Here is a 27,848-nt window from a genome sequence, read left to right on the forward strand (position 1 = left end):
GGCGCAGGAAACGGAATGACAGGCAAAATCAAGGCCACAAAGTCATACAAGATATCAAGGGGCGTAATAGGTCTTTGAGTTCATGTGATAATAATAGGGGTATTTTCCCAGTTCTCTAAAGAGCCATGTATGAACAGAGCCGTCTTGGGATTCCTGGAAACGTGAAATGGTATCCTTGTCAACGTGCTCGCCTCAACCCGGCGTAGATTCATGGGAATGAGAAATCGAAGGAGACAGAGATTCTTTTATCCTGCCCTAAGCCATGCCCGGTCCCTCGAAATCAGATATTAGGCCTCATCAAATCGTATTCTCCTAGAGTGCGTGGAGAATTATGCACCGTAGACAAGCTTGAAAATGTCGTTGTAGACGAAGTAACTGCCAGAGGCAGGATCACGCAGAAGCTGGAAAGCCTGAGTGTAGTTCATGGGGCGCTGCTCCTCATCGACCTATTTTTCTTGGGTTAGATAAAGAGTTGCAACGGTGGAACAGCCGCAGGGCATGTCATATACGTACCAGAAGCTGGCCAGTGACGAGGATGATAATGCCGCCATCGGCGGTGGGCTGGGCGTCGAGGGTGGTGACCTGGTGCTTGACCTTCTCGAAGGGGAGGGACTATTGTAAAGGGGTCAGTGAGGGGACTGCAGGCGGCGCATTGAATTTGCGCATTCTCTTTGGGAGTACACACGGTGAGCTTCTCAACGATGGAGTTGACACCAAGGGAAGAAGCAGACTCGAAAGTCAGCATAGAGTGCTCCCGCTATTATTATTATCGTTGTCAGTGAATGCCCGGATGATTATGTAGCAGTAGATTTCTCACGTAGAGGCTGGCAAGTCCCTTGCGGTCCGAGTCGAACTGGTTGTAGTAGAACTCGATGAACTGCTCTGTTTGCGTTGTGGAGGCTGTCAGTGTCTTCTTTGTCGAAGAAGGGCAAGCAAACGGCATTGCGGTGCGGGCTATCTCGGCTATCGAGTATGGAAACACTTACTTGCGATTTCCTCGAAGTCTGCGAAAAGGCATCGGTTAGCTATCTATCTATTTTCTTGGTCTGATGAAGCGCAAAAAAAAGGACGAAAACATCATGGAGATGCGGGGCAGCACACAGAGCGAGCGCACGCGCAAAGACAACAGCTACAGCAGTGACGGGGACGGTTGAGTGCACATCTACTTACTGTTCGCCATTTTGTCTGATTTGGAAAGGGGATAGGTGTGTTGAAGACGAGGGGGTTTCGGGTCGGAAGGAGGGGTCGGTTTGTTTACGGTGGGTTTGAAGCGATCGAGACTTTTGTCGGAGGAGAGCTTTCGCCGGTCGCCAGGCTGAGCAACGAAGGAGGGGTGGTGGGCAAAGAGGGGACTAACACAATCGAATGGCAGGGGCGCGGCGCACAGCACACACGCAATGGAAGGCGGGAGGCTAAGGTACCTTACCTTGTGTGCTTGGGCACTTGGTCACTGTGGTCAGGTACCTAACGTCACCTGTCGGGCAACTTCCTGGTTTTAGGCATAGGGCAGTGCCTACCTGGTCTTTGGGTTTGGGTGCCCAGTATTAATGGTGGGGTTCTGAACTTCTGACACCTGTAACCGCTTCGACTATCAGCATGCGATTGTGCAAGTGCTATAGGGTAGATACTGGCATAAATAGCGGGGTGATTCTTGTTTCGAGGGATAGATGCAGCTAAACAGTTCTTGATGGGGAGCCGCCATCTGCCTAAGGCTCAACTCAACTGTCTCCATCATCTGAAGTAAGCGAGCCCGTTCCGCATGGGCCGTGCACCACCGAGACCTTGACTACAAAAATCTTTTCTGTTTCTCTCCAGTCGCGGCTTTTTTCCTCACTTCGATATAAAGGACGAACCAAACCGAGTATCGATCTCTTTTGAGAATCTCAATGGTCGACTGTATCAGAGTACTCAAATCGTTCATGGTATCTCCTGCGCATCCTGCCTTCAGGCGACACGAGGGCTTTACCTCGGATTTTTACTCACTTCACTACATTCTGTTCACAGAAATTTCCCTGCTCGGTAAGCATTTGATCTCATTTTTTCTTAACAAATTTGACTCCATCGCGGGTTGCTACGTTGATGATCAACTCTTCCATTAAGAACGGCCAACAGAATATACTATGTTGATTCAATTTATCAAGCTCAACAGTCTGAATGTAGCTTTGAAGCAAAACTTAATCAAGCGCTTGTTGGCACGAAAGCACTAGCTAACCTGGATATCAATAGATCCCTTAACCTTCACTTTGATTGATGAACCTGCTAGATTAGGAAGGACTGTACTATGTACACCCATGTAGAAACAATAAACATGGACTATGAGAATTACTCTGTCTGTTTGAGCATGCTGGCCTGTTGTTTGGTGATATCTTTCCTTCATCGTCTTCCGAGTTGCTCGACGAGCGACATGGGGTGCTGCTCCGAGGACGTGGAGGTGACTCTCACGTCGGACCAACTGCTCGTTGGTCGCGAGCGGCTGAGTGACTCATGTGTGCCGAAGCGTCAATCTCGAATAAAGCCAGGGAATTGCAGATGCTCTACTCTTGTCTATTGCTTCTTAATGACGTTAGCAGCCTATGCAAAGAAAGTGTCGACACTCTCTATGAGCCAGCTCCTGCCATCCTTATGTTGAACATACATCTAGACGTGGGCATGCCACACTGATTCCTCAAGGAACATATCATGGATTAGTCCCACAATCGTGACCATCGCGGCCGCTAGAGAACAATATGGGCAAGGTCGTACTTAACCACCCCATATACTCAAATCGGAGGCGGTCAAGAGACCAAAATAGAACATCCAATCCTTCAAGGTAGGCATGGGGTGCTATAATATCCCGGAATAGACATCATTGTGAACGTTAAGGGGAATATAATGTTTTCAGCCCCCAGGCATGTCATACCTCGATGATATCTCCATCAGCAAAACTTAATGACAAGAGTGGGATTCGAACCCACGCCAATTACTTGACTAGCACCTGAAGCTAGCGCCTTAGACCGCTCGGCCATCTTGCCGTTGTTATTGTAATTTGCCAGAGGAAGCATATGATTCACCGGGTCAGTTTGCTGACGTGAATGTGTACCCGCGATCTCGATCACCGAAGAGAACGAGAGTTTGGAAAGATTGCTGTGTACAAGGATCGGTACAGAGAATCTACTTGTAGCTTCCTTTTTAAACATATCCAACTCTTGAAAAGTCCGATCTGGTTGGTGATTTTCAATCTCTGAACTGCACCTCGGGGGTGTATTTCCAGTTTGAGATATAAGCAGGCGTTTTTCCAGTCCTCCCGTTGCTAGTCGAATACACCCCGAGGAATGCACCTGTTGAGCTATCAGCGAAAGCTTTGATTCAGAAAGAGAAAGCGGCATACCTGTGAAACCCCAACTAACCGCATCGTTGGAGGCGTAGAGAAGAGTCTTGGTCTGGAAAGCTGACCCAGCTGGCCCAGCAGAGAACGAGTAATGTGTCATGTTGGCAGCCCGAATCTCCAATCTGAGTGGTTTATCAAGCCAGTCCTCCGGTACGGGTGCCACGATATCAGTGGGAACAGCAACATACGACATAGCTCGGAACCGAAATTGAAGCTTGAGATCAGTCGGATTTCCCCCCGTCGTCAAATTCTGGCCAGGGAAGGCCTGCGTACTCGCGCTCGCGGGCAGCAAGACAACGCCGAGATCAAGGTGATGGTTCTGCGTAAGAAACACCGTAACGCCGGCCTCTTCCTCCTCCTCGGTTGGTTGAAAGTCAAGCTCGACGCTATAAGAGAAGAGCGTGTCTTGCTGTCTTCTTCCAATGAATGTCTGGCCATCGGGACCCGCGTAGTTCCCATTTAGAGCGGTGAGGTTGAGTTTGGAGGGTATCAGACGTAAGCTGTTGGGATTCTCAGGCGGTGAAACTATGTATGAGCTTTCGATCGGATACCGCCAATACGTGAAGTGAGCTGGAAGGGCCGAATTCGGAGAGAAGTCAAACGCGTCGCCTTCAATTTCTCCCAGTGAGATCCATGGGCTAGCTTGGTTAGCAGAAGTCTTCTTGAGAGGGAAAAGATGTAATACGTACCCGGGGCCTTCAATATCCAGATTCTCAAGCGGCATCTCCCAGCCACTCATCTTCCCTTCGATGGGGGTAAAGTATGGCCATTCCCCCTCGTTCCACGTTACCGAAGTCATGACAGTCTCTCGGCCCATTGGAAAGTTGCGCCATTCTGGCCCTGATCTCGTGCCCAAGGCAACACACCACCTGGTTCTCATTAGCTACTCGAAGTACAATGGTGGAGCTCCTTACCAATTCCCAGAGGCATCTTGAAATAGATCTGCGTGTCCGACAGTTTGAACTGATCTCCGTTAGCCTCGCCTGCAGAGCCAACTTGGAAATAGAGCACTCTTTGCGCTTTGCTAACAATAATTGGTAGTATTGGCGTTGGTCAGAACAGGGTTCAATGGATTTGACTGATACGGGCCACCGATACTCTTTGAGCGGGCCATCGTGACCATATGGCCAAGCCCAGTGCCGCCTTTCAACTTGCCATTAGCTTTCGGAGCCCACAGGATGTTCATTTGGAATCACCTTCGGCAGCCAGAAGATAGTAGTAGCCATCTTTACGATAGATATGTGGTCCTTCGGGTGCCTGTTCCCATGTCAGCCCTGAGGAAGTCTCCAGAGGACTCATCACAGACCATGCCGCCTGTGCCATTCCAGATAGTTCTCCATTCGCCGACTTTCCCGGTGTTGAGATCGGCCTCCGCCTGTTGAATCCACGGTCTTGTATTGTTTCAGCGTTTGTGTTTTTTCCTCCGAGGGTCGCTCTCATTTCCATAACACATACCCGATCTTCCAGGCGTGGGCACCATTGATGTATGTCTTACCATCATCGTCCCAAAATGGCTCCGTATCGTATCCTTCAAACTCAAAATGGACCGCGTCGGTCCAAGATTCCGGATTAAAAGGATCTTGCGCCTTGAAGATAATCTTGGACCCGAGAACTGAGTTAGATGAGTCAAGGAGAAGAACGTGAATCGGATCATACGTTGTCCCACCGCGAAGCATCTGCCGCGTCTCTATCATCGTCTACAAGAGTTGTAACAAGCCAAAACGTATCATCGTGATAGCGCAGTGTCGGTGCCCAAATACCACTGAATTCTGTCAGGCGCGGCAAGCTTTCTTCTACCCCGAGAGACTTGCCTTGTGGATCGGTTTGTCTCAACAAGTCGAGGGAGCTGTTCTTCCCTGTTCAAGACGTGCCCTAGACCATGTTAATGGAGTATTCACCCTCACAGGTCATTGGAACATACCGACTAGCTTCCAATTCTGCAAGTCTCTACTAGCATGGAGTGGTATGCCCGGGAATGCATTGAAACTAGAGGATGCGCAGAAGAAGGTATCATTCCACTCAGGAACAAATATACAGCTAGGATCTGGATGAAATCCTGGGAATATTGGGTTATAAAAGGTCGAGTTAGATCCCTCTGACACTGAAAGGCACATCAGCCACACGGCCAATGTTACAAGTGAAAACATAATGTCTACTATAATGCAAGTGACATGCCCTTCTCTCCAAGATATGACACTCAGTAGTTACATTCGAGACTAGATGGGCGACTTATAGGCGAACTAGAAGGCTATGGTAATCGCATCAAACATGCTCGGGATATCTGCCAACGAACAAGCCTAGCTCGAGTCCCCGCATCGTCGGTACAGGGTGACATCATCCGGGTAAATAGCAGGCAAAGGATAAATGAAGAGAGGCTCGTTCGTAGATTTGTCTAGCATTCACCCGGGGCCGTATAGTCCTCTCATCGAATATATTCTGCATGGGTTTGTGGGTCTAGGAGGATCGTCTGGGGCATTAAGCATGATGGCGATCCGGGAAATACGCGACCGGGAGGAGAGGAGCAGGTGGGAGGAGGGGGCGGGGTGAAATGGAGAATACCAGGCCAGTGATACGTTACTAGTATGCAGGGCAAGGAAAGACGCAACGTGGACATCGAGAAGCTGACCCCATGGGCAGGGTGTGGTTTTCACGGGGGCCATCGCTACCTACAAGGAGATCTGCCGCCGAGCCGTTGTGTAGAGGTATTGTCTCCATGCATCGCGATGAGAGCGAGATGAAGAGTCGTTGTTTTTGACCGTCGAATTGCATGCAGTCTATATTCTGTGTCCCGAGGCCCAGAAATGCAATGGCCATCGCATTCAGCCTATACAACAGGCACCATTGCCTGCAAAAAGAGTTGAAATCAGAGTTCGTGTAACGGCATGAGTTGTTTACTTCAGTAATGCATCTCCCTTAGCAACGCCGTGCCTCTTTCGTCAACGGAGATCGGGGTGTGCCTCCTAAACGCCATCTACCTTATGCAGAGCAGCCGTGTTGACCGTCTCGCTCGATCTGCACCGACATCTTTCTCTCCCTGGCCTGTTGCCTCCATCCTGGCGCGGTGCCACACTCGCCGCCCAACCTTGGAGGACTACCGGTCCCATAAGTACGAATCGTTTTCCAAACCAAGTCCTAAAGCTCCGACTCTGCACCGTTCGTCTCCACAGCCATCGGGCTGCCATTCTGCGCCTGGCGTTGCGTTGCACGGAGGCGCGCATTGCCAGGAGCACGGCGACGGGGCGTAGGCCGGCCGTTGCCGTTCAGGTTCTCCTCGTCATTGTCTGAATCGGGGTGTTCATCCGCGTACAGACGCGCCTCGTCCAGTTCGGTCATGCTATCCGGCCTGTCCCTCAACCACTGCATCCGAGGGCCTGATTTTGCAATCTCGGAAACGCGGAAGCCGTAAATACGGGGCTCATATATACGTCCAGCGCCCAGGCCCGGTGCAATGTTCTTAGCGTACATGCCATTGATCATCTCGAGCGAATCATCGTTAATACGAGCGCCGCCGCTGCTGAGAACCTCGGCCCCACGCTTAGTGAGGTCGTATTCCGGGAATGTGAGGAGGAAGAGGGCGCCAAAGGTACGGCCAAAGAAGGCACCGTCGACGGTTTGGAAACGGCTGTTGGGAGGGACGTAGACGTCGAGGCAGGAGGGGCAAAACAGCTTCACAGTGTCTTCGCCGGGAATATCAGAGAGACCGACAGGGAGTGTTCTCGCTTGGTCGCAGTTGGTACGGGGGCAGCAGCCGAAATGGCCCAACTCATACTTCTCGCTCATCTGTTGAATGCCCGCCCTCGAGCAAATGAATCGCTGATGAATCAAGCCGTAAAGCATCTCGGAGGAAGACTCGATAACACTTAGGTCGCTAGCCATGCGGCTATGTTGTCTCCGGTCGTGTCTGGGGCCGAGTCGGTCTTGATCTCCCGAGTCGTTCTCGTCTTCGTCTTCATCCTCCTCCTCCTCTTCGTCCTCGTCCTCTTCAGGCTCCACATCAAGGATCATCTATGCAGGTCAGGTCAGCATTGACGTCTATCGCGCAGCCTGGGAGCTGAAAAGGTCGCTTGAGCTCCCAATCTCCAGAAGAACAAAAGAAGAAAGAAAATCTAAGCGAGAAAGAAACAGCCTGCGTACCTCGAGTGCCTCCTTGTACATCGCGACCTGATTCTGCAGGCCAGTGAGGTTGAAGTCATCCTCGATGAACTCCTCAGAAACCTCAGCGAAGTATTCATGGCCAAGGAGAGAGCAAAAGGAAGATATCCAAGACTCCGGGGCCCCCGAAGAGGTGGACATGTCGTCGAGGTAATCCAAGGTGATGGTATTGACGGGGTATCGTTTAAAAATGGGTTGGGTTGCGACGCGGGCAAGCACGCGCGATACAGTCGTCGGATGGAGGACAGCGATGGTCTCCGAACAGCTGCTTTGGATATCGATGGTCTCCCAGCAGGGGCGCAAAGGTGGCGGGGTAGTTGGGGGGCGTGACGGGTCAAGTGCGGCGCATGTCGAGCGCGAAGGACGATGGGGAAGTTGCGAGATCGAGGAATGGTTTCGCGAGCGGTCGGATGCCGTGTACTGAGCAGACTTGAGTTGCGATACAGAGAAATATTTCCCCGTCCTTTTTTTCTGGCGGCAGGGGAGAGAAGCGGTATTTGGAGCCTCTCAGCAAAAGCTGTAGTTGTGGTGGGTGGGCTGTGGACTGCGGTGCCTCACGAAGCCCAGCCCGCTGAGATTACGTCCAATCACTATGCTGGTCTGTGCGCACTCCATCGGTCCTTCGGTGAGCGGGCCTCTAGTTGTTCCCTTCGCCGATCTTCTCGGTGAGGGTACTCCTTCTCGCTTCCACTGATTCATTGCTACTCACCGAGACGTATGTGTCTAGGTACGTAGCCATGTCAAATCAAGTCGAATTGCTCGCCCATCACTGCTCTTCTTAGCTTGCTGATGGCTCGTTCTATGATACATAACAATTCTTGTTCTCGTTTATTTACTTTAAGACTATGGTCCTTCAGTAGATGCTCTCAGACATGAGGCTTCTTGCCCGCGGCTGTTGCCACGCGCTCACTTCATCCAGGCCCCCCCAAATTCGACGTGGGTTTTCAACATTACACTCGGTAAAAGCTACAAAATCTCCATTCGAGGTAGTCAATATCGAAGAATTTCGAAGATCTTCATTCACACAAGAAAAACCTCTCCTATTTGGCCAGTCCTCCAACCCTGCTCAGCAGAGTTCCTTCTCGGCATCTTCAAAATGGTTCGCCCAAACTCAAGACGCTAACCAGAAACACACCGCCAAATTCACTCCCTATATGAACCAATTCGCCCACCACATGTTCCCATACGAGTTCATAAGTCCTCAGATCGCCGACGATTCTGGAGTTTTAGTGAACACAACACAACAATTTCTTGCATGGCTCGCGTCTGATCCGGATCCCATGGGTGCAGTGCTAGCAGGCATCGTCCACGCAGCATCCCACCCAGATGCCTCGGAGCCAAAGTTCTCGTCATTCGTTGCTCCCCTGCAACTCCTTCTCAAGGCTGCGGAATTCAACAGCCTGCACGAGAAGAAGATCAAGCAGCTTTACATAGCCCAGGCTCAACTCCCGGACCTACCTCTAGAACTCCAGGAAGACCTGCCTGTCCCACGCATTGTCTTGGAAGCCGGTAAAGGCGACGTATACGATTCGAGCTTGTGGCTTGGGCTGGAGCCGACATATACCCCGCTACATCGCGATCCGAACCCTAATTTGTTCTGTCAACTTGTTGGCAGCAAAACAGTCCGCCTGCTACCGCCGTCATCTGGCGATCGGTTGTATCGTCAGATACAGGCTCAGCTTCAGCAGTCGGGGAGTAGTCGCATCAGATCGACGGAAATGATGGAGGGCCGCGAGAGGGTAGCAATGAACACAGCTGTCTGGGGATCGGAGAGCCACGCGGATATTACAGAGGCTCAATTGGGCCCTGGAAATGCTCTCTTCATTCCCACGGGTTGGTGGCATAGTGTCAAGAGTAGACATCATGATGGGAGGTTGAATGCCTCCGTGAATTGGTGGTTCAGGTAGTCAAAAGAAAACTTGATAGGGTGTCCAAAGCTTTAGCTCATAATAGGCTTTTTGCGCCTCTGTAGTTAATCTGTTAAGACTTTGTCTCCGTACAAATGGACTGATTTGGTGATACCTCACGTGTACTGGTGTACTTCCCCAACTTGTACTGGTCAATAAGCAACAATCTAAAGGCAGAAATGACACCTCAAACTATTCTAACACTTAAACGTCACAGTTTGCTTCTACTCGATGTCTGAGAATTTTCACAAATGACACGCGATTAGACAAAGGTACAGGATTCTAGACCTAAGTGCTGGGCAGAGAGAGCGGGCATTGATAATTGTGAGTCTGAGGAACGACCGTCAGTAGTCAGCCCCACATCAAAGCACAATAGCTCAGGGGTAGAGCGCTGGGCTCATAACCCAGAGGTCCCTGGATCGAAACCAGGTTGTGCTATATATCTTTTGCAGCTCTTTCGCTGTTGAAGTATATACTTTTTGATCCTTTAGACCCTGATGGACCAGAGAATGATGTTTTGCATTCTTTTCTTTCAATCGGGGGTGCAGACATGCGACAGTGGTCCCTACCCGTTATCGATGATCCTCCGGAAGCAACGTCGTGTCCCCTATCCCATCCTCTGACTTACTTACCTTCAATAGTTTCAAAAGTGACCACCAAAGGGAACGAGAACCCTCAAAAGCGGAAGATTGATAGCTTAAAATTCGACATCAGGTCTACGTTGTACAAAACAGGGCAGGCCGTCCTTCATCGGCAAGGTAAGACTACTCTTGCTGACTCTCGTCGAGTCATCGACTCTCACGCAATCAAAGAGACCAGCTACGGTAGCAATTACTTGCACGGCAATGATCTCAGCCATCTTCTTCCCCAGACATGTTCTTGGCCCGCCGTTGAAGACTGGGAATTCGGAGGTGCTCTTGTTGATGACTTTACCGTCGACCAGCCATCGCTCGGGCCGGAACTGGTCCGCATCAGAGCCCCATGTGGTGCGCGAGCGGTTCATCGCCCAGGTGCACCAGACAATGACGGAGTTCTGGGGTAGAAAGGTGCCGTCCGGTAGCGTTGTCGCCTGAACAGCCTGTTTGATTTCGAAAGGGATCGGTGGGAAGATGCGCAGCGCTTCATAAAAGACTGAGAAGACGTACGGCATCGTATTCGGGTTACCCCGTTCCGCAATGGCTTTCTCAAGGGCGTCCTCCTCACTTTGCTGTTTAATGTCATCGACCTCCTCGCGGATCTTGGCTACAACCTCCGGGTGCTGCAAGAGCAGGTAGAATGTCCACGTCAGAGCCTGCGCCGTGGTATCTTTGCCTGCCGAGAGGTAATTCAGCGCGGCATCGGCAACCAGCTGCTCGTCTCCAATGGTGTCTAGCAATGACTGGACTAAACTGCCGGATATGTTGTCGAGCCTGTCGCTCCCCAGATCTTGTGAGACGTCTGGCGCGGTTTTGGGAGACGCTTTTCTGTCCGTCATCGCACTGGAGACTATGCTCTGTCCAAAGGATTTCACGACAGAGATGGATTTCCTCAGACGTGCTCCTGTGAGGATCTCTGTGAGGAACCACATTGGATTCTGGAACCGCTCTGCAGTCGCACCTGATGCGTAATCGAAGGCCAGGCCAAACGTGTCTTCTGCGTGCATTTCCATCTATGTCATGTGTTAGACGGAGCAATGAGAAGGACAGAATGGACTGTGAGAAGCATGCCAACATACGTTGTAAGCCATCTTGCCCATGAGTTGGGTCGTGATTTCGTGAAAGACTGCCTGCAAGTCCACCACATCATTACCTGACTGGCTTCCAAGGTAGGCGACACTTTGAGATAGATACTGTGGCAACGCCACGTCTGTGAGAACTCTCAGGTTCGAGGTATTGAGGAAATTGAGGCCGGCCTTTCTCTGGACCTTCCACAGGTCGCCATCAACATTGATTATGCCATTACCTGTGGCCCGTAAGCGGAGTGATCATCAATACCGAGAGGCACTAAGACTCACCAAACAAGTCCCTCGATCTCCCCTTGAAGAATTCTCCCTTGGCAAATATGCCCTCGTTCTTGAAGACGTATTCTAGGTTCTTGGGATCGCTGATGATGACCCCTGGAGGTAGACTGGGAACAGAGATTTGCAGCGTTTCATAGCCGTAAAGTTGTTCACACTTGGTGAACCAGTCGAATAGCTTCTGGCGATCTCTGAGGAAGATGATGCCATTTCCGGCGAGCGGCAGTGTATTAGGAGGTCGTCTAGGCCAAAGTCAATATCCAACCAAACGGTGTATTCGATAGGTAGCTCAACAGGCTTGAAAGTTGGTGAACTGACCGTAATGGGACGCCTTTCCTCCTCAACTTTGGCTGACCAAAGATGGCGTATATTATGAGTGAAAGCGCAACCACTACGACGACTGCTAAGGCATTGACCAGGGCCATCACGAGGCGATGTCCTTGATCTCTCGTAATGGAGATGTGGGACGACTTTCCACTACAATATGTGCCGAAGACACCATCCGCACTTTGAGACCCAATTTACCGTAAGTGAAAGACTGTAACTTCTAGCTTCTCGATCTTGACTAAACTCGGCCAGAAAAGGAATGGTGGAAGGAAGGCGTTGAGGAGGGGTGAGGAAGAATGATACCACGAAGTATATGATGACGAAGACGAAGGCCAACACGATTGTCCAATGGCCCCAACGTCTCAATACCTAGGCGCCTACCAGTGGGAGGGGAGCAATTGGTAGCTTGCATCCCCGACGGGGGAACTCAGAGTTCCATTGCACCGCTCCCGAGTAAGTCCACATTACTGCGTACACTAAACATCTCACCCCTGTCGAAACTTCAAGCCCTTGGCCCTTGTTGCCTTTAAGGATAAGGTAGCTCCCCGCCATCATGTTGACGTTCTTTTCCAAGAACTCTTCACCTTACGCGCCATGATACCGTCAAGGGTACTTACGACCAGACTTCAACGATGTGCCAAATCAATCTAGCCTGTGATCACCTTGTTCTTTGGAACCCAGGTCGGTCTCCGGTGTTGCTTCCGTCGTGGTGAACTGATGAGGTACCTAGTGGGCACGTTTCCAGTGGAGCTTGGGGGGGTCGGACCCATGCCCAGGCTGGAGCTTTCCCTGTCTCGAGCTCAGCACTAGCGAATGCGATAGCTCCCGCACCCGCCACCCCGTGCCGGCTAACGGCAGGGCACAGGGGGACCCCAATTCTGCTACGAACTTCCATCTGTCTCAACAAGAAGCACCGTGTAATAAAGCCCTCGTGGCCGCCAGATTGAACCTCCAGCCGATTTGCAAGGAGCTACACATCGGACGCTTTGCATGTGATTTGGTCACCTAAACTCTTCTACCTGTACAATCAACTACATTAACTGCTCAACCGGCCACCAGTGTTAAACGAAATCCTGCTACGACAGCTACTTGTATCTCGACGTCATCACGATGGCGCCTCTCGTCCCGCGATTCCACCTCTTTGAGATTGACGACCAGACTTGGTGAGTTGCGCCTCCCAATTCCTACTCTCGCCTTTCACAATTTTCTCTGTCATCGCAGAAAGCTAACACATATTCTCTCAACCCCAGGTTCCCCTCTTTCCTCCGAGCCTACGTCCAAGAAGGCCTCCACGCAGCCTGGGTCTACCGCGTCCCCGTCCTCCAAACCTCTTCCCCGGCCCGCGTCGCCGCCCAGATCCTCCAGCACGTCCTCGGCCCCCGCCTCCCCTCCTACACCTTCATCGACTTCTGCGCCGGCTCCGGCGGTCCCACCCCGGCCATCGAGCGCTTCGTCAACCGCCACCTCACCGCCCAGAAGCAGCCCAACGTCGACTTCGTGCTGACGGACCTGCACCCAAACACCGAGTCCTGGGCCCGCGCCGCCGCGCGCAGCGAGCATATCGGCTACGAGCCAAAGAGCGTCGACGCCGCGCACGCGCCGCGCGAGCTGGTCGACGGGTATACCTCCAAGGGCAAAAAGGTGTTTCGGCTGTTTAATCTGGCGTTCCACCACTTTGACGACCCGCTGGCGAAGGCGATTTTGAAGAATACCCTCGAGACGTCGGACGGCTTCGCTATCATGGAGCTGCAGGGCCGCGATCTCTTGTCCTTTATCATGCCCGCGGTCCTCGGTATCGGCTGCTTCATCTTCGCGCCGCTCTACGCATGGAGGCTACGCAGCTTCTCCGTCCTCATTTTCACCTATCTCATTCCGATTATTCCGTTTGTGTTGGTGTTTGATGGGTACATTTCTGCGCTGAGGACGCGGACGCCGGACGAAGTAGAGGCGTTGATGAAGTCGTGTGGCGGCCGGACTGAAGGGTGGGAGTTTAAGAGCGGTAAGGAGATATATATGCCACCTGTTGGGTCTGTGAGATGGATCGTGGCGGAGAAAGTTTCATCTAGGGATTGGTAGATGCGGGGGGCTATGAGAAATAGAGGAAGAACCTAGACTGAGAGAACATACAAAACTATAAAGTTACGAAGACAAGACTGATTTGCTGTTGGGTTTGATCAACTACAAAGATTTCATGTGCTTGCATGGCATCATTACTTGACAACGCAGGCACATTGACACTGAGAGATGACTGATTGCAACTTACATCCTTGATGAAGTTCATAACTTTGTTACAAATTTTCCCCCTTGGGCCCCCTGGGGCGAGTTGAGAACAAGTTGGCCAGTGACAAGTTCTGAGAGAGGAGGTATCGCATTTTGCTCAAGTCGGTGCACTGCAGCCAATATAGTTCAATGAGGTTGATAGTATACATTGGTGGGTCGGAACATTCACATTCAAAATTTGGAACGGTAATTTTGCTTCATGTTTATTGTCATTCTCATTCTATGAAATGAAGCCCAGAACAGATATCACTCCGTTTTGACACCAAATCCCCAAAACTTGCCGCGGTATCCAATCCACGCGACAATTATGTTCGTGTCGGACTATGTCGACGACACATCCTGATTTCCCAAAGTTGTACCCAAAAGATGATTAAAGAAAAGAGTCCTTCATAAATCCATAAATATGATCGCTAATCAACTCAGAGCATGCTTGCGCTTTAAACGACGGGACCGGCCTTGACGACCTCCTCGGTCGCTTCGCTGGCGTACTTCTTGAAGTTCTCGTTGAAGAGGGTGCCGAGCTTCTTGACCTCGGTGTTGAAACTGTCGTTGCCGGCAGTCCAGGCGGCCTTGGGGTTGAGGAGCTCGTCGGGGACACTTGGGCAGGTCTTGGGGACCTGGAGGTTGAAGACTTCGTAGGTCTCGTACTCGACCTTGGCGAGCTCGCCAGAGTGGATGGCGTCGAGGATGGCACGGGTGTACTTGAGGGGGCAGCGCTTGCCTCCCTGAGCGGCACCGGCACCAACCCAACCGGTGTTGAGGAGCCAGGCGTTGGCGTTGTGGTGCTCGATCTTGTCGGCAAGCATCTTGGCGTAGCGCATGGGGTGCAGGGCCAGGAAGGGCTGGGCGAAGCAGGAGGAGAAAGTGGCCTGGGGCTCGGTGACACCGTCCTCAGTTCCGGCCATCTTGGAGGTGTAACCAGAGATGAAGTGGAACATGGTCTGGGCGCGGTCGAGCTTGGAGATGGGAGGCAGGACACCGCGGGCGTCGCAAGTGAGGAGGATGATGTTGGTGGGGTGAGATTCTGACAAGCAGGGAATCTTGGCGTTGCTGATGTACTCGATGGGGTAGGCGCAGCGGGTGTTTTCTGTCAGGGTGCTGTCATCGTAGTCGACGGCACGGGTCTCGGGGTCGAAGACAACGTTCTCAAGGACGGAGCCGAAGCGGATGGCGCCGAAAATATCGGGCTCCTTCTCGGCGGACAGGCCGATGGTCTTGGCGTAGCAGCCGCCCTCAATATTGAAAACACCGCGGTCACTCCAGCAGTGCTCGTCGTCACCGATCAAGGCGCGCTGAGGGTCGGCAGAGAGAGTGGTCTTGCCAGTGCCGGACAGACCGAAGAAGAGGGTAACATCGCCGTTTTTGCCCTCGTTGGCAGAGGAGTGCAGAGTGAGGACGTTGTGCTTGATAGGCATCTCGTAGAAGAGGACGGTGAAGACACCCTTCTTCATCTCACCAGCGTACTCAGTACCGAGAATGACCATCTCCTTCTCGGCGAAGTTGATGGCGACTGAGGTGCCGGAGGTCATACCCTCGGTGTATCTGTTGGCAGGGAAAGAGCCGGCATTGTAGATGGTGTAGTCAGGGTGGAAGTGCTCGAGCTCCTCACGAGGAGGGCGAATGAGCATGTTTCTCATGAAGAGAGCATGGTAGGCGCGGGCGCAGATGACACGGACGCGAATGCGGTACTTCTCATCCCAGCCGGCGTAACCGTCGACGACGTAGATACGGTTTCTGGTGTTGAGGTAGTCGATGGCACGCTCGCGGTTGATCTTCCAGACCTAGAAATCTCACATGTCAGCGATTGCTCATAGAGAGGTTGGCCCGGGCGTTGGATGTGGGTCCAACGCCGGGAGAAGCAGGACCATGGAGGCCGTCGGTACGCGGGGTTGGTGTGGCAGGAGAGAATGGGTGACAGGAGTGGAGTCATGAGAAAAGGGTTTAGCGCGGCTTTGCATTTGAAAGTGCGGGGCCGGCAACCAACTGCCTTCTTTTCTCATGCGCTGCACCCAAGGCCCAAAGGGGAACGAGGAGGGGTTGCAGCCTTTGATGACGACACTCCCAGTCGCAAAACTGCACCCGAGGAACCTGGCGGGGAACATCGGGGGAAAACATTGGATGAAGGACCATCTCGATGAGTTCCCTCCGGCATGAACCGATGCGATGCGCCTGCATCAGTTCCTCGGATTTGTGCAGAAAGGACCAGCGGTAGCGGACTTTTTGCTTGCTGCGCGCAGATGTGTACCGGTAGCAGTGCCGAGCTGAAACATGACGCATTCATTGACAGCAAAGAAGTCTTCGGCAGTGCCTGAGTTCGTTTCGCTGCTGACTCAGAGTAGGGCTCAAGCTTGCAGCAGAAAAGGGCCCAGACACTTTCCAGAGTGACTTTTCTGCTGTCTCCGAAAGGTCGCGTGACAGACGGCTCTGTTTGGGTGCAAGCGCAGTTGCCATGGCTGAGTGTCTTTGGGGGGAAATGCGAATATCCAACCGATGACGAGCCACACAAACAAAGGACCAGTGGGAAGCGTGCCCACAGCACCATGACTCGATCTGGGTTGCGATTTCTCTTACCTCGGGTGACATGGGCTTGTTAACGGGGCCCCACCTGGTGAACATCATGTTAGCAAATAGTTACGCATTCAATGGTCAGCGCCAGCCGTTCTGAAGCTGTGCGTGTTGACTACTCTGGCTTTGGAGAGGAAAGAGAAGCTTACCAGATGTCGTTCTTGGAGCTGTCCTCCTCGACAATTCGCTTGTCCAAAGGCGAACGACCAGTCTTCTTTCCAGAGTAGGCAGTCAAGGCACCACTTGATGTGATGGCGGAACCGGTCTCGTAGACGAGGGCATCTTCGTAAAGGGCGGGGACGGAAGGGTTGGGGATAATGGCGACACGGTCGTAGTCAATGTGCGCGGTCTCGTGAAGCTCCTCCTCGAGCTCAGTGTGCTCCTGGTGAGGACTGCAAGTTGTGGGTTAGCCAGCTGTTTCTTGTGTTTTTTGTCCAAAAACTGGACTTGCTGAACCAAGAAACAGCAGGGAAACTTACGCAACACCACCAGGGTGGAGAGGAGTCTTGTTAACGTTGCTAGCGATCACTGAAGGCGTCATGTTAGCTACAACTTGTCGATTGGTAAAATTGAATGATGGTGATATTTTTTTTTTTTGGGTGAAGTGAGAAGTGGTATAAGGAAAGGATGAGACCAAGACTGAGTTTGCGTTGTTGTGGAAAAACTCGGGAAGGGGATGGGTGTATAAGAGGGTATATGACGATATAATGGAGATGGGATGTAGTGTGGACGTACTCTTGCGTAAGTCTGCTTGGGTTCCTTCTGCGAGAATCTGAGACTTTGGGCCTTTAACTTTGGGATCAGTGTAGGGAGAAGCAGTTCTCTGGACGGGATCCTTCATGGTTATAAAGAATTGAGTCGTTGGACGGGTAGGTCTTTGAGATCGGGTGAAGATGGTTTGGGTCAAGGCTTGGAGGCTTGTGGTTCTCGTCCGCTTTCAGGGATCGCGAAAGGAATCGTATCCACACTTCTGGAATAAATTGGCCGGGGTGGACGGAGTAAGATGGGAGTGTGAGACTGGTGAGTACAAGTGTAGACAAAGCTGCTTTGGGTGGCTTGGATCTGAAGCTGGGCCGAGGATAGAAGGGCCAGAATGGGGTCTTGGACTTATAAGAACGGGCGCGGCGTGTGGAGTCGCGGGGGCGAAGACGCCGATGTCACTGGACGAATTGCCGTTGCTGCGAGCTTCACGATATTATCTCGGGTTCGGCGGAGGGGCGTAGATCCCTGTGCGGGTTCGGGATAGAGGAGGAATAGGGACAGAATCGGGGAGAGTTGGGGAAGACTTCTCGGGAGAACGTCTTGTCTCGATCCCTTTGTCACTTCGTATCTTTGCATGGTCCTTCCTAGGTTGGGGATGGAGGCGTGTAGTATACACTAGCACGACTAGGTACGGGAGAAAATGTGTGGAGGAAGTTGGAGATAGGGGTGTCAGGGGTGTGTGATGAGGGCGTGTGGGCAGTGCAAAGGTAGGAAAAAGACAAAACGAAGAAAAAGAGACATGCAGCAGCAAGTTGAAGAGTGCGAGGGCATATCGGATTGCCTCATCGTCCCAAGATAACGAGGGCCCGAACTTGCCCGCCGTGTTTCCCTTCGGGCCATGTTATCGCGGGGCTAGGGGGGTGGAAGTGGTTGCGGCAAGGCAAAGTGAAGGGGCCAAATTTTACCATGTTCTCTTCGACAGCGTCTATCATGATGCACAATCCTGCAATCCACAAATCCCACCCTGATCTGAGGTTTGAATCTGGAGTCTTGAAGTACCTTCTCCTGCCTTAACCAAGGCAAAGAGTACACCCCTCCATCCCCCCTCCTGTTGGCGCATCCCCACAATCTGCGGGCTTCCTCCGTCTGTCTCCGTTGCGTCGGCCTGGTCCTCCCGAATCCTGGCTAACTTACCTCATCTTTGAAGCCGTCCACCTTCCCAGTACGTAAGTTGGGTATGCCAATTCACCATAGAGAGATGCGAAGGGGTCGTCTTGTGCATTTCTGCCCGTCTTTTACAGGTACCCCATACAGGTGACGCTTCGTCATTGGCTGCCGGTTCCTCTGTAATGCTGTTTGGCCAAAGGTACATGGAGGTACAACAGTCAACAGACGAAAGAGTTCGGGCGGCCTCCGGGACAGACACGCTTGTCGCTCCGCTACATTGCCCTCAAATGTTGATTTCCCAGGAAACGGCAGCCCGAAGAACAACTTCATTGGTGCTTAAGCTAGCTACATCATCGAACAGGAAATAGGATACCACCTCGATATGATTGGGCGCAAAACAGAGATCATAACGTGGAGGGGGATCCCGTTACACGTCGGCGCCAAAAAGAAGGCCGGACCATGAAGATCAATTATCCCACCCGCCGTTCACCCGGATAATTATTCAAATCTTGCTGGGGGCCCGGGGAAAACCTCCCCCTTGCCGCACCTTAGGTCATCAAGCCGGACAAAGCCGCGTGCACGCCGAAACTATGTCTGCGAATTGCGCAAGGAAGCCCCAAAACTTCGGCTTCTGACTCGGCATCGAGTCAGCCTCGAATCAACGCTTCTACCTGCTCGGGTCGAAAGCGACCTCGAATTAATGTGCCAATAGAGCAGAAACTGGTTTCCTGAATCAAAAAAGCATACGAATCAAGTCACCCGTTCCGTGCCGTACCTGGCCCGTCCGTTCAGATCGGTACGTACACCGACGTCTCCGTCTCAGACCTGGACACTGAGCAGTTGCACATGCTATACCAAGGTATCTCCCATCTGTATGTACGAAGTATAGACTCACACCTGCGTTCGATTACCGCGGTGCCTTGCCGCATCTACGCACTACTGTCTAAGTTATGCACCCCCGCTCCCCTCTTCGTAGGTACCCTCCACTGTCCAGCCCAGCCTGCCTTCACCCCGTCTCCCGCTCAGCCCAGTGAGCCCAGCAACAGGGGGAAAGAAAAGCACACGCAGCCAAGACTTCAAGACAGGTTGGTTTAACATGGCATTGGGAATATCTAGGCCAGTTCTCTTTTTTTTTGGTCTGATCTTTTTAGCTGCCTACTGCGGCGGCCCCTATCAGCATGTTACCCTGAGGGCTGAAGTTCTGGAAAATCTCAATGGAACTTGGCAAGTTGCGGCTCCGAATCTTTCCACAAATCTGAGAAGGAGCTACCTTACGCAGCATTCAGCGCTTACACGGAAAGTCTATACGTATTGAATACATATGGTTTCTAATGCTCTCTTCGTCCCTCTCCCCGTTACATGTTTCGTCCCCGCTTTGAGCCAGTCCCGAAGTCTTTGAATCCTCCACGGCACTTCCGTTCTCACTTTTTTCCTCGTCTGCCATTTCTGATACTCACCGTCAGTTTTGAAATTGCGTTCTGTCAAGTTTCCAGCTGTTGCTACCCGGCACCAAGCTGCCGTCAGCTGTCTCTGTTTCTATGCAAAGAAAGCTGAAACAGCATTCACGATAATAATTAGGAACCTGAGCCACTTCCCAAGTTCCGATATCAAGAAGTTGGGACCAGTGTGTGCGCGTGCGCGTGTGCGTCTCTTGTTAAGCCCAACCCCGCCAACGCATCGCGGCAATGCAATGCGAGCAACGGAACACCTACCGGTAAAGTACCATGGCCCATCTAGCACACCCCTCCCCTGCTTGGTCTTCCGTAGGTAGTCTCTCGATCGGGCTTTCACGGGAACGATTGATGTGTATAATGTGGCTATGTGCAAGGAAGAAACATTAGAAACATAGCTCTGAATCAGCCATATGTCCTTATGCACAAATCCTCCTAATAACCCTTGGTATTGAGCGGGATGAGCCCCGAAAACTGACCAAAAGATGACGTTCAAGTTTGCTGCTACCTCACATCGAGAGCCGCCTGGCCCCGCTTCGGAAACCCCCCTCTAAATTGCCCCTCCACATAGCCGAGCATACCTAGGACTTCGGTCCCCAGGTCCCACGCTCGCTGTCTATCCGGACGGATACAGGTACCTGAGTACATACGCTAGCGCAGACTACCCCGCGCCCCACGGGTCTCTACCAATGAGAGGTGTTGTGGAAACACAAAGGCTGACCTCCAGCTTCTCATTCCGACTTCTCCCGACTCTTGCTTCGGAATTCCCAGCTTTTTGCTCTCTTTTTCACCAGGTCTTGATTGTATCATATTGACCCGAATTTTGAACTAAATAGGCACGATAGATTAGGGGAAAAGGGAGACATTGGTGTGCGACTGTCACATAATACGTATTCAGGTCGCCTTTGGTTCCTCAAGCGTCTAGGGCTATAACACAACTCGATGCAGGGGGCGGGGGCGGTCAATCAAATACGGCTCCTATTGGGGCTGAATATTGATCCCATGGCCGTTCCGTCATATTTTGTGTATATTCTTCCTGTGCGGCGTGCCTGAGCAAACGAATAGTACCTAACCTAAGCTTACCCAGGGAGGGGTGTGTTTTCGTACACGAGAATAGTCGAGACTTTGCTCATTCGCTTTGATGGTTGATACTATTACGTACCTAGCCTCATTCCCCAGAGCCATGTGACGGACAGAAAAAGGAGGTCACCGACTCACCTTGCCCAGGCCAAGCCTTTCTAGCCCGTATTAAATTCCCAAGCATGGGGTAAGTGGTCACTCGGAACTTGCACGTTTTCAAAATATTCTCTGGGGTAATGAGGAGGAGGGCGGAGGAACGACACCAAAAAAAGAAGAGTTAAGATTGCAGCATCTCCAGACTCCAGACTTTCTTCCCCGTGGACTGGCCTGGCCATTCGGGAGGAGGCTCCCTCCCTCTCATCTCTAAGCTCTTTTCTCTCTCATCCAACCCCACGATGCTGGGCTGGGCTCCAGCCTTCCAACGTGACTTGACGGCTCGGGAAAAACGCATTACACACCGTGACAACACTGCCCATCGCATCCAGTTGGAATTGGCAAGCCTCCGTTAGGCCGGCATCACCCCCTTCGGCTCCGCTACTGCTCCACAGCAGATTGCCGTCCGTCATATCTCGGCTCCACAAAGCCAACTTGTTATTTTTTTTCTTTTCTGCCCATACACCCATGTTGATTGTCAAGTTCCCAAAGTCGTGGAGACTCGAGGAGGGCTTCTGGGCCCAAAGATCCTCCCCTCCAAGCACGAGAATAACTCGGAGCTGCCGATGACCGCGGGGGCGGGGTGGGCCATATCTTATCACTGCCCCAATGCCTCCCCGAGAATGCCCTTATCATCGGAATCAATCGGAAGTGCAAAGAGTTCCACGCAGTCACCTCGGATTTCGTCAATCCTGATTCAGGCGCACATAATCACCCCTTCCGTACACATCACACACATGCACAGGGTCAAAACGTGAAGCCATCGTCATGCGCTTGTTTGACAAGGTTTGAGGTTGATTTTGAGTTTTCGAACCGTTCTTTCCGTCCCTACCCTTCCTAAATCCTCTTTGTTCCGAGAATGCCACGTACTGGGTCTATCATGCCGAGCCTTTCGCGGCCCGGTTCGTGTAAACGGCAATGGCCGCCCCCTTTTCCCCATGACGTCGCTATATTCCCTTTTACACATTTCCGCGCTGCTTTCTGTGCACATTGGTCATGGCCCAGAACAGGTTCATCATGTTCCTGCGAACGTTCCTTGCGCCTGCCAAATCCAAGGAGCGCTCGGCTCTCTTCCTCCGCCTGAAGTCAGCCGTGGGTTTCGTGTCATCTGGTATCAACTTAAGATGTCTCATCCGTAATCAGCTTCGTAATCTTGCCAATGGCAATGGTTTGTCCCTATTTCCCCGTGTATTAGTCGTCAGGTAAAGAAAATCTGGAAATCGAGGCGCAACAAACCTGATCTCTGAGGGTGAAGCGACCCATTTGCGGGTAGTCTTCGAACTTCTCAATGCACACGGACCCGGCACCGCCAATGACTTGCAAACGAGCAATGATGCTGTCGCCCTTCTTCGCGTGCGAAGGAGGCAGCTTGCTCTTGCGGCCTGTGCCCTTCTGGAGCTTGTGCAGCAGCGCGGCAAAAGTTACCTCTTCAATGGCGGCGTGGACGTGCAGCACACAGTTGAAGCCTGCTGACAAAATGCTCTTGAGCTCCAGAATGCGGATCTGGGCCTCGAAAGTCTGGACGTTGTGCACCAAGCGCTTGGGCGAGCACAGGACGAATCCAGGCATGATGTCTTCCTCTTCAATGCCCCTGAGGCGGATGCGGACCTGGTCACCGCACTGCGCAACCTGCACTTCCTCCTCAGTCTCGCCGTAAACGGCAGACACATCAATGTTTTGCTTGTTGGGCATCATGACGAGCGACATGCCCTTCTTGATGACACCGGCCTCGATCTTACCCTCGATCATGGTTCCGAGATCGCGGTACTTGCCGGCAACGGCCATCATGAAGGGTGCGTTGACCTTGCGCTCAAGAGCCTTCATACCGTCGAGGTACTCGAGCAATGAAGGACCCTCGTACCAGTCGGCGATACCCTTGGCAATTCTCTCCTTGATGTTAATCGATTGCTGGGCAGCAACAGGAATGAAGAAGACGTCCGTCTTCAGGTTGTAGCCGGTACCCTTCAAGAACTGGGACAGCTTGGTTGTGCACTCCGTGTAACGCTCGTGAGACCATTCGACAGTGGCATCGTCCATCTTGTTGATGGCAACAATCAACTTGTTGACACCCTGAGTCTTGGCAAGCATAGCGTGCTCACGGGTCTGGCCACCACGCTCGAAACCGGTCTCGTACTCTCCCTTACGGGCCGAGATGACCAAGATACCGACATCTGCCTGGGAGGCACCACCAATCATGTTGGGGACGTACGTCTTGTGGCCAGGGGCGTCGAGAATGCTGTATCGTCGTACGTCCGTCTCGAAGTAACCCCTACCGACCTCAATGGTCTTGCCCTGTGATCGCTCCTCCTTGTTCAGATCCATGACCCATGAAAGGTACCAAGAAGGGTTACCGATATCCCTGGCCTCCTTCTTGTACTTCTCCATTGTCCGCTCGTCAACCATGCCGGTGTTGTAGAGGATAGAGCCACCCAAGGTAGACTTTCCAGCATCGACGTGACCGATGAAGATGATGTTGACGTGCTCCTTTCCGTAGATTTCCTTAAGAGTCGCCTCGTCGACATCGGCAGTCTGCTCCTTTTGGACGGCATCGACATCTCTCGTGACTCCCTTCTTCTCAGGTCCAGAGGGGCTGGAACGGCCTGACGAAGGAGCAGGGGAGGCCTTGCCAGACTTAGTGGTAGAAGCTCCCGTCTTCTCGATCGCCTTGGAAGCGGTTGCCTTGGCTCCGGCCTCGACTGCGGCGTCAGATGAGGTCTCCTTGGGAGCCTCCTCCTTCTTCTTTTCCTCCTTGGGGGGGACGGTGCCGCCGATGGAGAGGACCTTAGCCTTGGGCTTGGGGGCGTCACCGCCGATGCTCAAAACCTTGGCGCCTCCCTCACTCTTCACTGCGGGCTGAGGTGCGGCTGCGGCTGCAGGAGCAGGAGTGCTGGAGCCAGAGGATGGGGCGTCAGTCGGACGCTTGGCGATGGTAGGTGCCGCAGCCTGGGGCTGCTGTTGCTGCTGCTGGCCGTACTGGGGGTAGCCTTGACCTAGAAGGTGATTATGTTAGGCAACTCTCATAGAAGAGAAGATGACTTGTCGATGTCTCAAACATACCGTAGGCCTGCTGCTGCTGGTAGCCCTGTTGGGGGTAACCGCCATAGTTGCCCTGGCCATATTGGTTGTATCCTTGCTGGCCGCCGTACTGAGGGAAGCCACCTGCACCACCAGCGCCAGGACCACCGTAACCTTGGCCGTAGTATTGCTGGTACTGTTGGGGATAGCCGCCGTATTGCTGGCCAGGCTGGAAAGCCTGGGCTCCTGGGGTGAAAGAGGAGGCTCCAGGGGTGAAGGAAGAGCCGCCTGGACGGAAGGCGCCGGCTTGAGGGTTCTGCTGGTTGAGATTGAGCTGCTGCTGGGCCTGGCGCGACAGGTTGTCGTCCTGGGCGGATGGGTCGTCTTCCCACGAGTTGAGGTTCGACATTGTGATGGGCTGCAGCGGGGCGGCAGATGGATGGGATTGTCGAGAGGTGAGGTGAGGTGAGGTGAGGTGTCGTGTCGTTTGTACACGATCGGGGAGCGTAATCGGGGGAGGGGGGAAGAATGCGGTCAGAGGTGAGCTAGAAGTGGGATGGGTCGTTAACGAGATGCGCCCCGAGGAAGATTTAAAGAGGGGCTGGAGGGTTTATTTTTCCTGCACCTCAGACGTGAACGGCGACCTCTGTGGCTCCAGCAGACCAGTAACAGGAGTGACACAATGGGGAGGCAAAAGATGAGCAACAATGTAATCTATGGGCCAGAGAATGTGACTTGAAGTTGGGCTGGAATGACTCACTTTGTGGGTTGATAGCTGCCGCCTGACTGAATTTCCAAGAAATAGTTCCTGTTCTGCCTCTGGTAGAATTTCGGGTCAGATTTCTAGAAGCTTTTCCTGGCCTTGTCAATTTTTTCAATGATATAACGCAGCGGCTCTGTGTCTGCTAGCGTAGAGACCTGACGAACGTTTTGAAGTGCGGGCCCCACCACTTGGCGGGGTTGCTGCCTCGACTTTTGGCTGGACACCGCACTGTCCTCATCTGGCAGCAACTCAGAGGTACGTAGCCAATGAGGGGCAATTTGTGCCGCTAAAATCAGTCTTGCCCCTCGCCTGGGCACGTGAGAAGCGCGGGGCTGGTGACGGCCTTCGCACTGTGTTACGGATCCCTTCTACCCGATGCAGCCCAGTTGGCAAGGTACAGCGGTCAGTGGGTGCAGCTACCTTAACGTCCTTACAGGGCTTCCATGGACTGATGGTTAAGGCTGTGAGATGCGATCCCGTCTTTTTTGAGATTCACCTATGGCAACCTGCCTCAGGTATCCCGGCCAATTCATTCATCACCACCTGCAGGGGTTTCTTTCTTTCTTCTCACTTTCGTATTACAGTCTACACATCAACCCATCTTGCTGGCTGGAGACCTAACTCAAGATCTGTCCTTCTCCATACCAGCATGGGAACTGAACAGTCATGGACGCCTTACTTGCGAAGCTGGGAGCCCAGGCAATGAACATGGCCATCAGGTCAGGCATTGCCTTGACCTCAACCTATGCCTTCTCCCAGTGTTCTCGCCTCATGAAGACTGTCGATGATCGAACTGTCCGTTCAGATATCAAGAAGCTCCAGAAGAGGCTGGACAGCAAAATCAAGGCAAGATTCCACCTTCTGCTTCTAACTTACGGCCATACATGCTGACCTCGCTGACAGATCGTCTCTCCTGCAATAGATCTCATAGAGTTCAAGTACATCATCAATGATTCCCTCGAGAATCGAGACTTGTTTGCTGATTACCTCTTAGATCAGGTAGAGGAAACGCCTTCTTGGAGTCAGCCCTTCCTCTGGCCAAGAGTCTTCGTCGAGATATCGTAGCCCTAGGTCGTCGGGTAGAACAAGCAGCTCAAGCTGGAGAAGCATCACGAGGGTCTTCACGACAAAGTATCGACTCTGAGAGGCAATTCGAAGAACTGAAAGCCATCATCAAAGACATGAAAGATCTCTTGGCCCAGCTGGACAATGATATCCCCCTGTTGCATATGGCCATATCAGCGTCAGGAGAGAGTCTTAATTCTGCAATGTCCCCCCATATATCGCCTTCGAGGTTCTCGCAAGCAGGAACGTTTCTCACCTATGGTGATAGTCAATTCGCCGTCGATCCTACTCGTCCGGTGCAGATTGGACCCATCTTTACACTGTCAATCTACATGCTGTTCCTCGGTCACTCCTCAAAATCTGCCAAGGGAAGCAAGCATGCTGCAAACCCGCAAACACCCCAAAAAAGCTCCTTCGGCGAAAGCGCCCAACCTTACGGTATTGGAGAGGGGGACCGCAAGCCATTGTGGCAAGAAGTCATGCACAAAGCCAGGGTACGACTGTGTCGGACACCTATGGACCATGTCTTCGACTCTGAAGAAGGCTTTCGACCGAAAGCGCCCAAAGATCAAGACTCTGACGAATCAAGGTTTTATGGTTCAAATCCTTTCGGCTTTGGCCCGCGCAACGAGTATGCTTACCATTTGGAAATCATTGAGGACCTAGATGATGGGCGCGCTCATGACGACCTGGAAGTAGACGACACTCCGTATGACGATATCGTGCGGGCGGGAATTCGTGAGTCTATACCGATCTATCAAATATCCAGGATCTTCTACGCCGACACTGGCCGAATTCTCAACATTGGCAGTGACGACGGCGACAACAATCCAGTCTTGTTGCTGAAACGGGACGTTCTCGCCAAGCCACCTCTCAAGACTCAAGAGGAAATGATGTCTTTCCAGGATGAGCCGGACTCACCGACAGCTTTTAAGGCCGGTAGTGAATCAGAAGACATAGATGAGCAGGATGACGTTGACAGGCAGCTTCGAGAAGAGAGCGCAGCGCTGGACACCCCTCAAGAATTGCCTGAGCCTCCCATTTCTCATCCTCGCAGAGGCTTCCCGAGCCACTTAGATCCGGAATGGATCGCTCTGGAGGTTTTCGAAGAGGATGAGTCGGATAGCAGCGATACGGAAGATGAAGATGTTGTTGAGCAGCTGCCTAGCTTACCAAGGTTGGCAACGCCTACTTCGGCAAGAGGGTCTCCTAGACCAGCCTTGCGGAACTCTCGTACTTCGCTGGACTCGAGACTCATGGCACAGATCCAGAATTTATCTGTGCAGTCATCCCCCTTCAGTAGAAGCGTGAGATCGCCGACGCCGACGCAGCCCTTCTCGCAAGAAGTGGCAACGCATTCGCTGAACAGTTCAGACTCGTTCGTGGCGAGGTCACCATTTTATGCTGTCGTCACTTCTCTGTCTCTCATGGAGATGCTGATTCGACTGACGAGTTTGCAAGAGTTCCAGCAGGCACCGCATCTCACGATGCACGACCATATCCTGAACTTCTTCTTGGAGGAATCATCGACGACTGGGCTCACGGGAGAAGAGCGTTTGAGGGCTCGAACGGAGACCAAAAAGCGTGTTGGTTTTGATCCATACACTGATACCCCATCTAGACAATAGAAATGCTTCTAAATTAGACGAAAGAATATCAATGCCTTCTAGGGTGTAGCCTGTAATGGCACACTGTGGTATATACTTGTCTCGGTGAGACTCGGTGAAGTAAAGTGGCTGGGAGTGCGGGCTAGAACTCTGCACTGTCCCTAAGATAGTGGCAGTGCACTGTCGCACAAGACCCCTAGCAGGTGTCCCACAATCAAGGTATATTGTGGCGTCGCGCTCGTTGCTCGCCC

At 52.4% G+C, this 27,848-nt stretch overlaps 12 protein-coding genes across 12 annotated transcripts; 5 read left to right on the top strand and 7 right to left on the bottom strand.

Moving 5' to 3' along the window:
- Positions 1-329: 329 nt before the first annotated feature.
- CPAR01_00025 (nuclear transport factor 2) lies at positions 330-1,180 on the bottom strand (the record flags this gene model as incomplete). The annotated part of the gene is made up of 6 exons (XM_060484318.1): positions 330-446; positions 514-612; positions 686-757; positions 818-882; positions 987-1,004; positions 1,171-1,180. 6 exons carry the CDS (start codon positions 1,178-1,180, stop codon positions 330-332), a joined length of 381 nt encoding a protein of 126 aa, XP_060355175.1.
- Positions 1,181-1,886: 706 nt separating this feature from the next.
- Positions 1,887-2,099, top strand: CPAR01_00026 (uncharacterized protein; the record flags this gene model as incomplete). The annotated part of the gene is made up of 1 exon (XM_060484319.1): positions 1,887-2,099. The coding sequence occupies one exon, from the start codon at positions 1,887-1,889 to the stop codon at positions 2,097-2,099; it is 213 nt and encodes a 70-aa protein (XP_060355176.1).
- A 242-nt stretch (positions 2,100-2,341) lies between these two features.
- On the top strand, positions 2,342-2,629 carry CPAR01_00027 (uncharacterized protein; the record flags this gene model as incomplete). The annotated part of the gene is made up of 1 exon (XM_060484320.1): positions 2,342-2,629. One exon carries the CDS (start codon positions 2,342-2,344, stop codon positions 2,627-2,629), a length of 288 nt encoding a protein of 95 aa, XP_060355177.1.
- A 584-nt stretch (positions 2,630-3,213) lies between these two features.
- On the bottom strand, positions 3,214-5,061 carry CPAR01_00028 (beta-xylosidase; the record flags this gene model as incomplete). Its single annotated transcript, XM_060484321.1, has 8 exons — positions 3,214-3,317; positions 3,368-4,005; positions 4,057-4,236; positions 4,282-4,330; positions 4,397-4,510; positions 4,564-4,624; positions 4,674-4,758; positions 4,823-5,061. The coding sequence occupies 8 exons, from the start codon at positions 5,059-5,061 to the stop codon at positions 3,214-3,216; spliced, it is 1,470 nt and encodes a 489-aa protein (XP_060355178.1).
- Positions 5,062-5,291: 230 nt separating this feature from the next.
- Positions 5,292-5,381, bottom strand: CPAR01_00029 (uncharacterized protein; the record flags this gene model as incomplete). The annotated part of the gene is made up of 1 exon (XM_060484322.1): positions 5,292-5,381. One exon carries the CDS (start codon positions 5,379-5,381, stop codon positions 5,292-5,294), a length of 90 nt encoding a protein of 29 aa, XP_060355179.1.
- A 1,118-nt stretch (positions 5,382-6,499) lies between these two features.
- CPAR01_00030 (casein kinase II regulatory subunit) lies at positions 6,500-8,218 on the bottom strand (the record flags this gene model as incomplete). The annotated part of the gene is made up of 3 exons (XM_060484323.1): positions 6,500-7,372; positions 7,502-7,948; positions 8,078-8,218. The coding sequence occupies 3 exons, from the start codon at positions 8,216-8,218 to the stop codon at positions 6,500-6,502; spliced, it is 1,461 nt and encodes a 486-aa protein (XP_060355180.1).
- A 173-nt stretch (positions 8,219-8,391) lies between these two features.
- CPAR01_00031 (JmjC domain-containing protein) lies at positions 8,392-9,426 on the top strand (the record flags this gene model as incomplete). The annotated part of the gene is made up of 1 exon (XM_060484324.1): positions 8,392-9,426. One exon carries the CDS (start codon positions 8,392-8,394, stop codon positions 9,424-9,426), a length of 1,035 nt encoding a protein of 344 aa, XP_060355181.1.
- A 697-nt stretch (positions 9,427-10,123) lies between these two features.
- CPAR01_00032 (cytochrome P450) lies at positions 10,124-11,847 on the bottom strand (the record flags this gene model as incomplete). The annotated part of the gene is made up of 4 exons (XM_060484325.1): positions 10,124-11,074; positions 11,141-11,367; positions 11,420-11,664; positions 11,741-11,847. The coding sequence occupies 4 exons, from the start codon at positions 11,845-11,847 to the stop codon at positions 10,124-10,126; spliced, it is 1,530 nt and encodes a 509-aa protein (XP_060355182.1).
- A 1,012-nt stretch (positions 11,848-12,859) lies between these two features.
- On the top strand, positions 12,860-13,825 carry CPAR01_00033 (uncharacterized protein; the record flags this gene model as incomplete). The annotated part of the gene is made up of 2 exons (XM_060484326.1): positions 12,860-12,912; positions 13,000-13,825. 2 exons carry the CDS (start codon positions 12,860-12,862, stop codon positions 13,823-13,825), a joined length of 879 nt encoding a protein of 292 aa, XP_060355183.1.
- Positions 13,826-14,466: 641 nt separating this feature from the next.
- On the bottom strand, positions 14,467-17,435 carry CPAR01_00034 (phosphoenolpyruvate carboxykinase; the record flags this gene model as incomplete). Its single annotated transcript, XM_060484327.1, has 5 exons — positions 14,467-15,810; positions 16,601-16,634; positions 16,744-16,986; positions 17,074-17,122; positions 17,330-17,435. The coding sequence occupies 5 exons, from the start codon at positions 17,433-17,435 to the stop codon at positions 14,467-14,469; spliced, it is 1,776 nt and encodes a 591-aa protein (XP_060355184.1).
- Positions 17,436-22,266: 4,831 nt separating this feature from the next.
- CPAR01_00035 (elongation factor Tu GTP binding domain-containing protein) lies at positions 22,267-24,571 on the bottom strand (the record flags this gene model as incomplete). The annotated part of the gene is made up of 3 exons (XM_060484328.1): positions 22,267-22,323; positions 22,384-24,137; positions 24,205-24,571. The coding sequence occupies 3 exons, from the start codon at positions 24,569-24,571 to the stop codon at positions 22,267-22,269; spliced, it is 2,178 nt and encodes a 725-aa protein (XP_060355185.1).
- A 1,020-nt stretch (positions 24,572-25,591) lies between these two features.
- CPAR01_00036 (RanGTP-binding protein) lies at positions 25,592-27,618 on the top strand (the record flags this gene model as incomplete). Its single annotated transcript, XM_060484329.1, has 3 exons — positions 25,592-25,720; positions 25,829-25,863; positions 25,920-27,618. 3 exons carry the CDS (start codon positions 25,592-25,594, stop codon positions 27,616-27,618), a joined length of 1,863 nt encoding a protein of 620 aa, XP_060355186.1.
- Positions 27,619-27,848: the final 230 nt, after the last annotated feature.

This window comes from Colletotrichum paranaense, assembly GCF_030867605.1.
Source record: "Colletotrichum paranaense strain IMI 384185 chromosome Unknown Scaffold_1.1, whole genome shotgun sequence".
NCBI classification, from domain to species: Eukaryota; Fungi; Ascomycota; class Sordariomycetes; order Glomerellales; family Glomerellaceae; genus Colletotrichum; species Colletotrichum paranaense.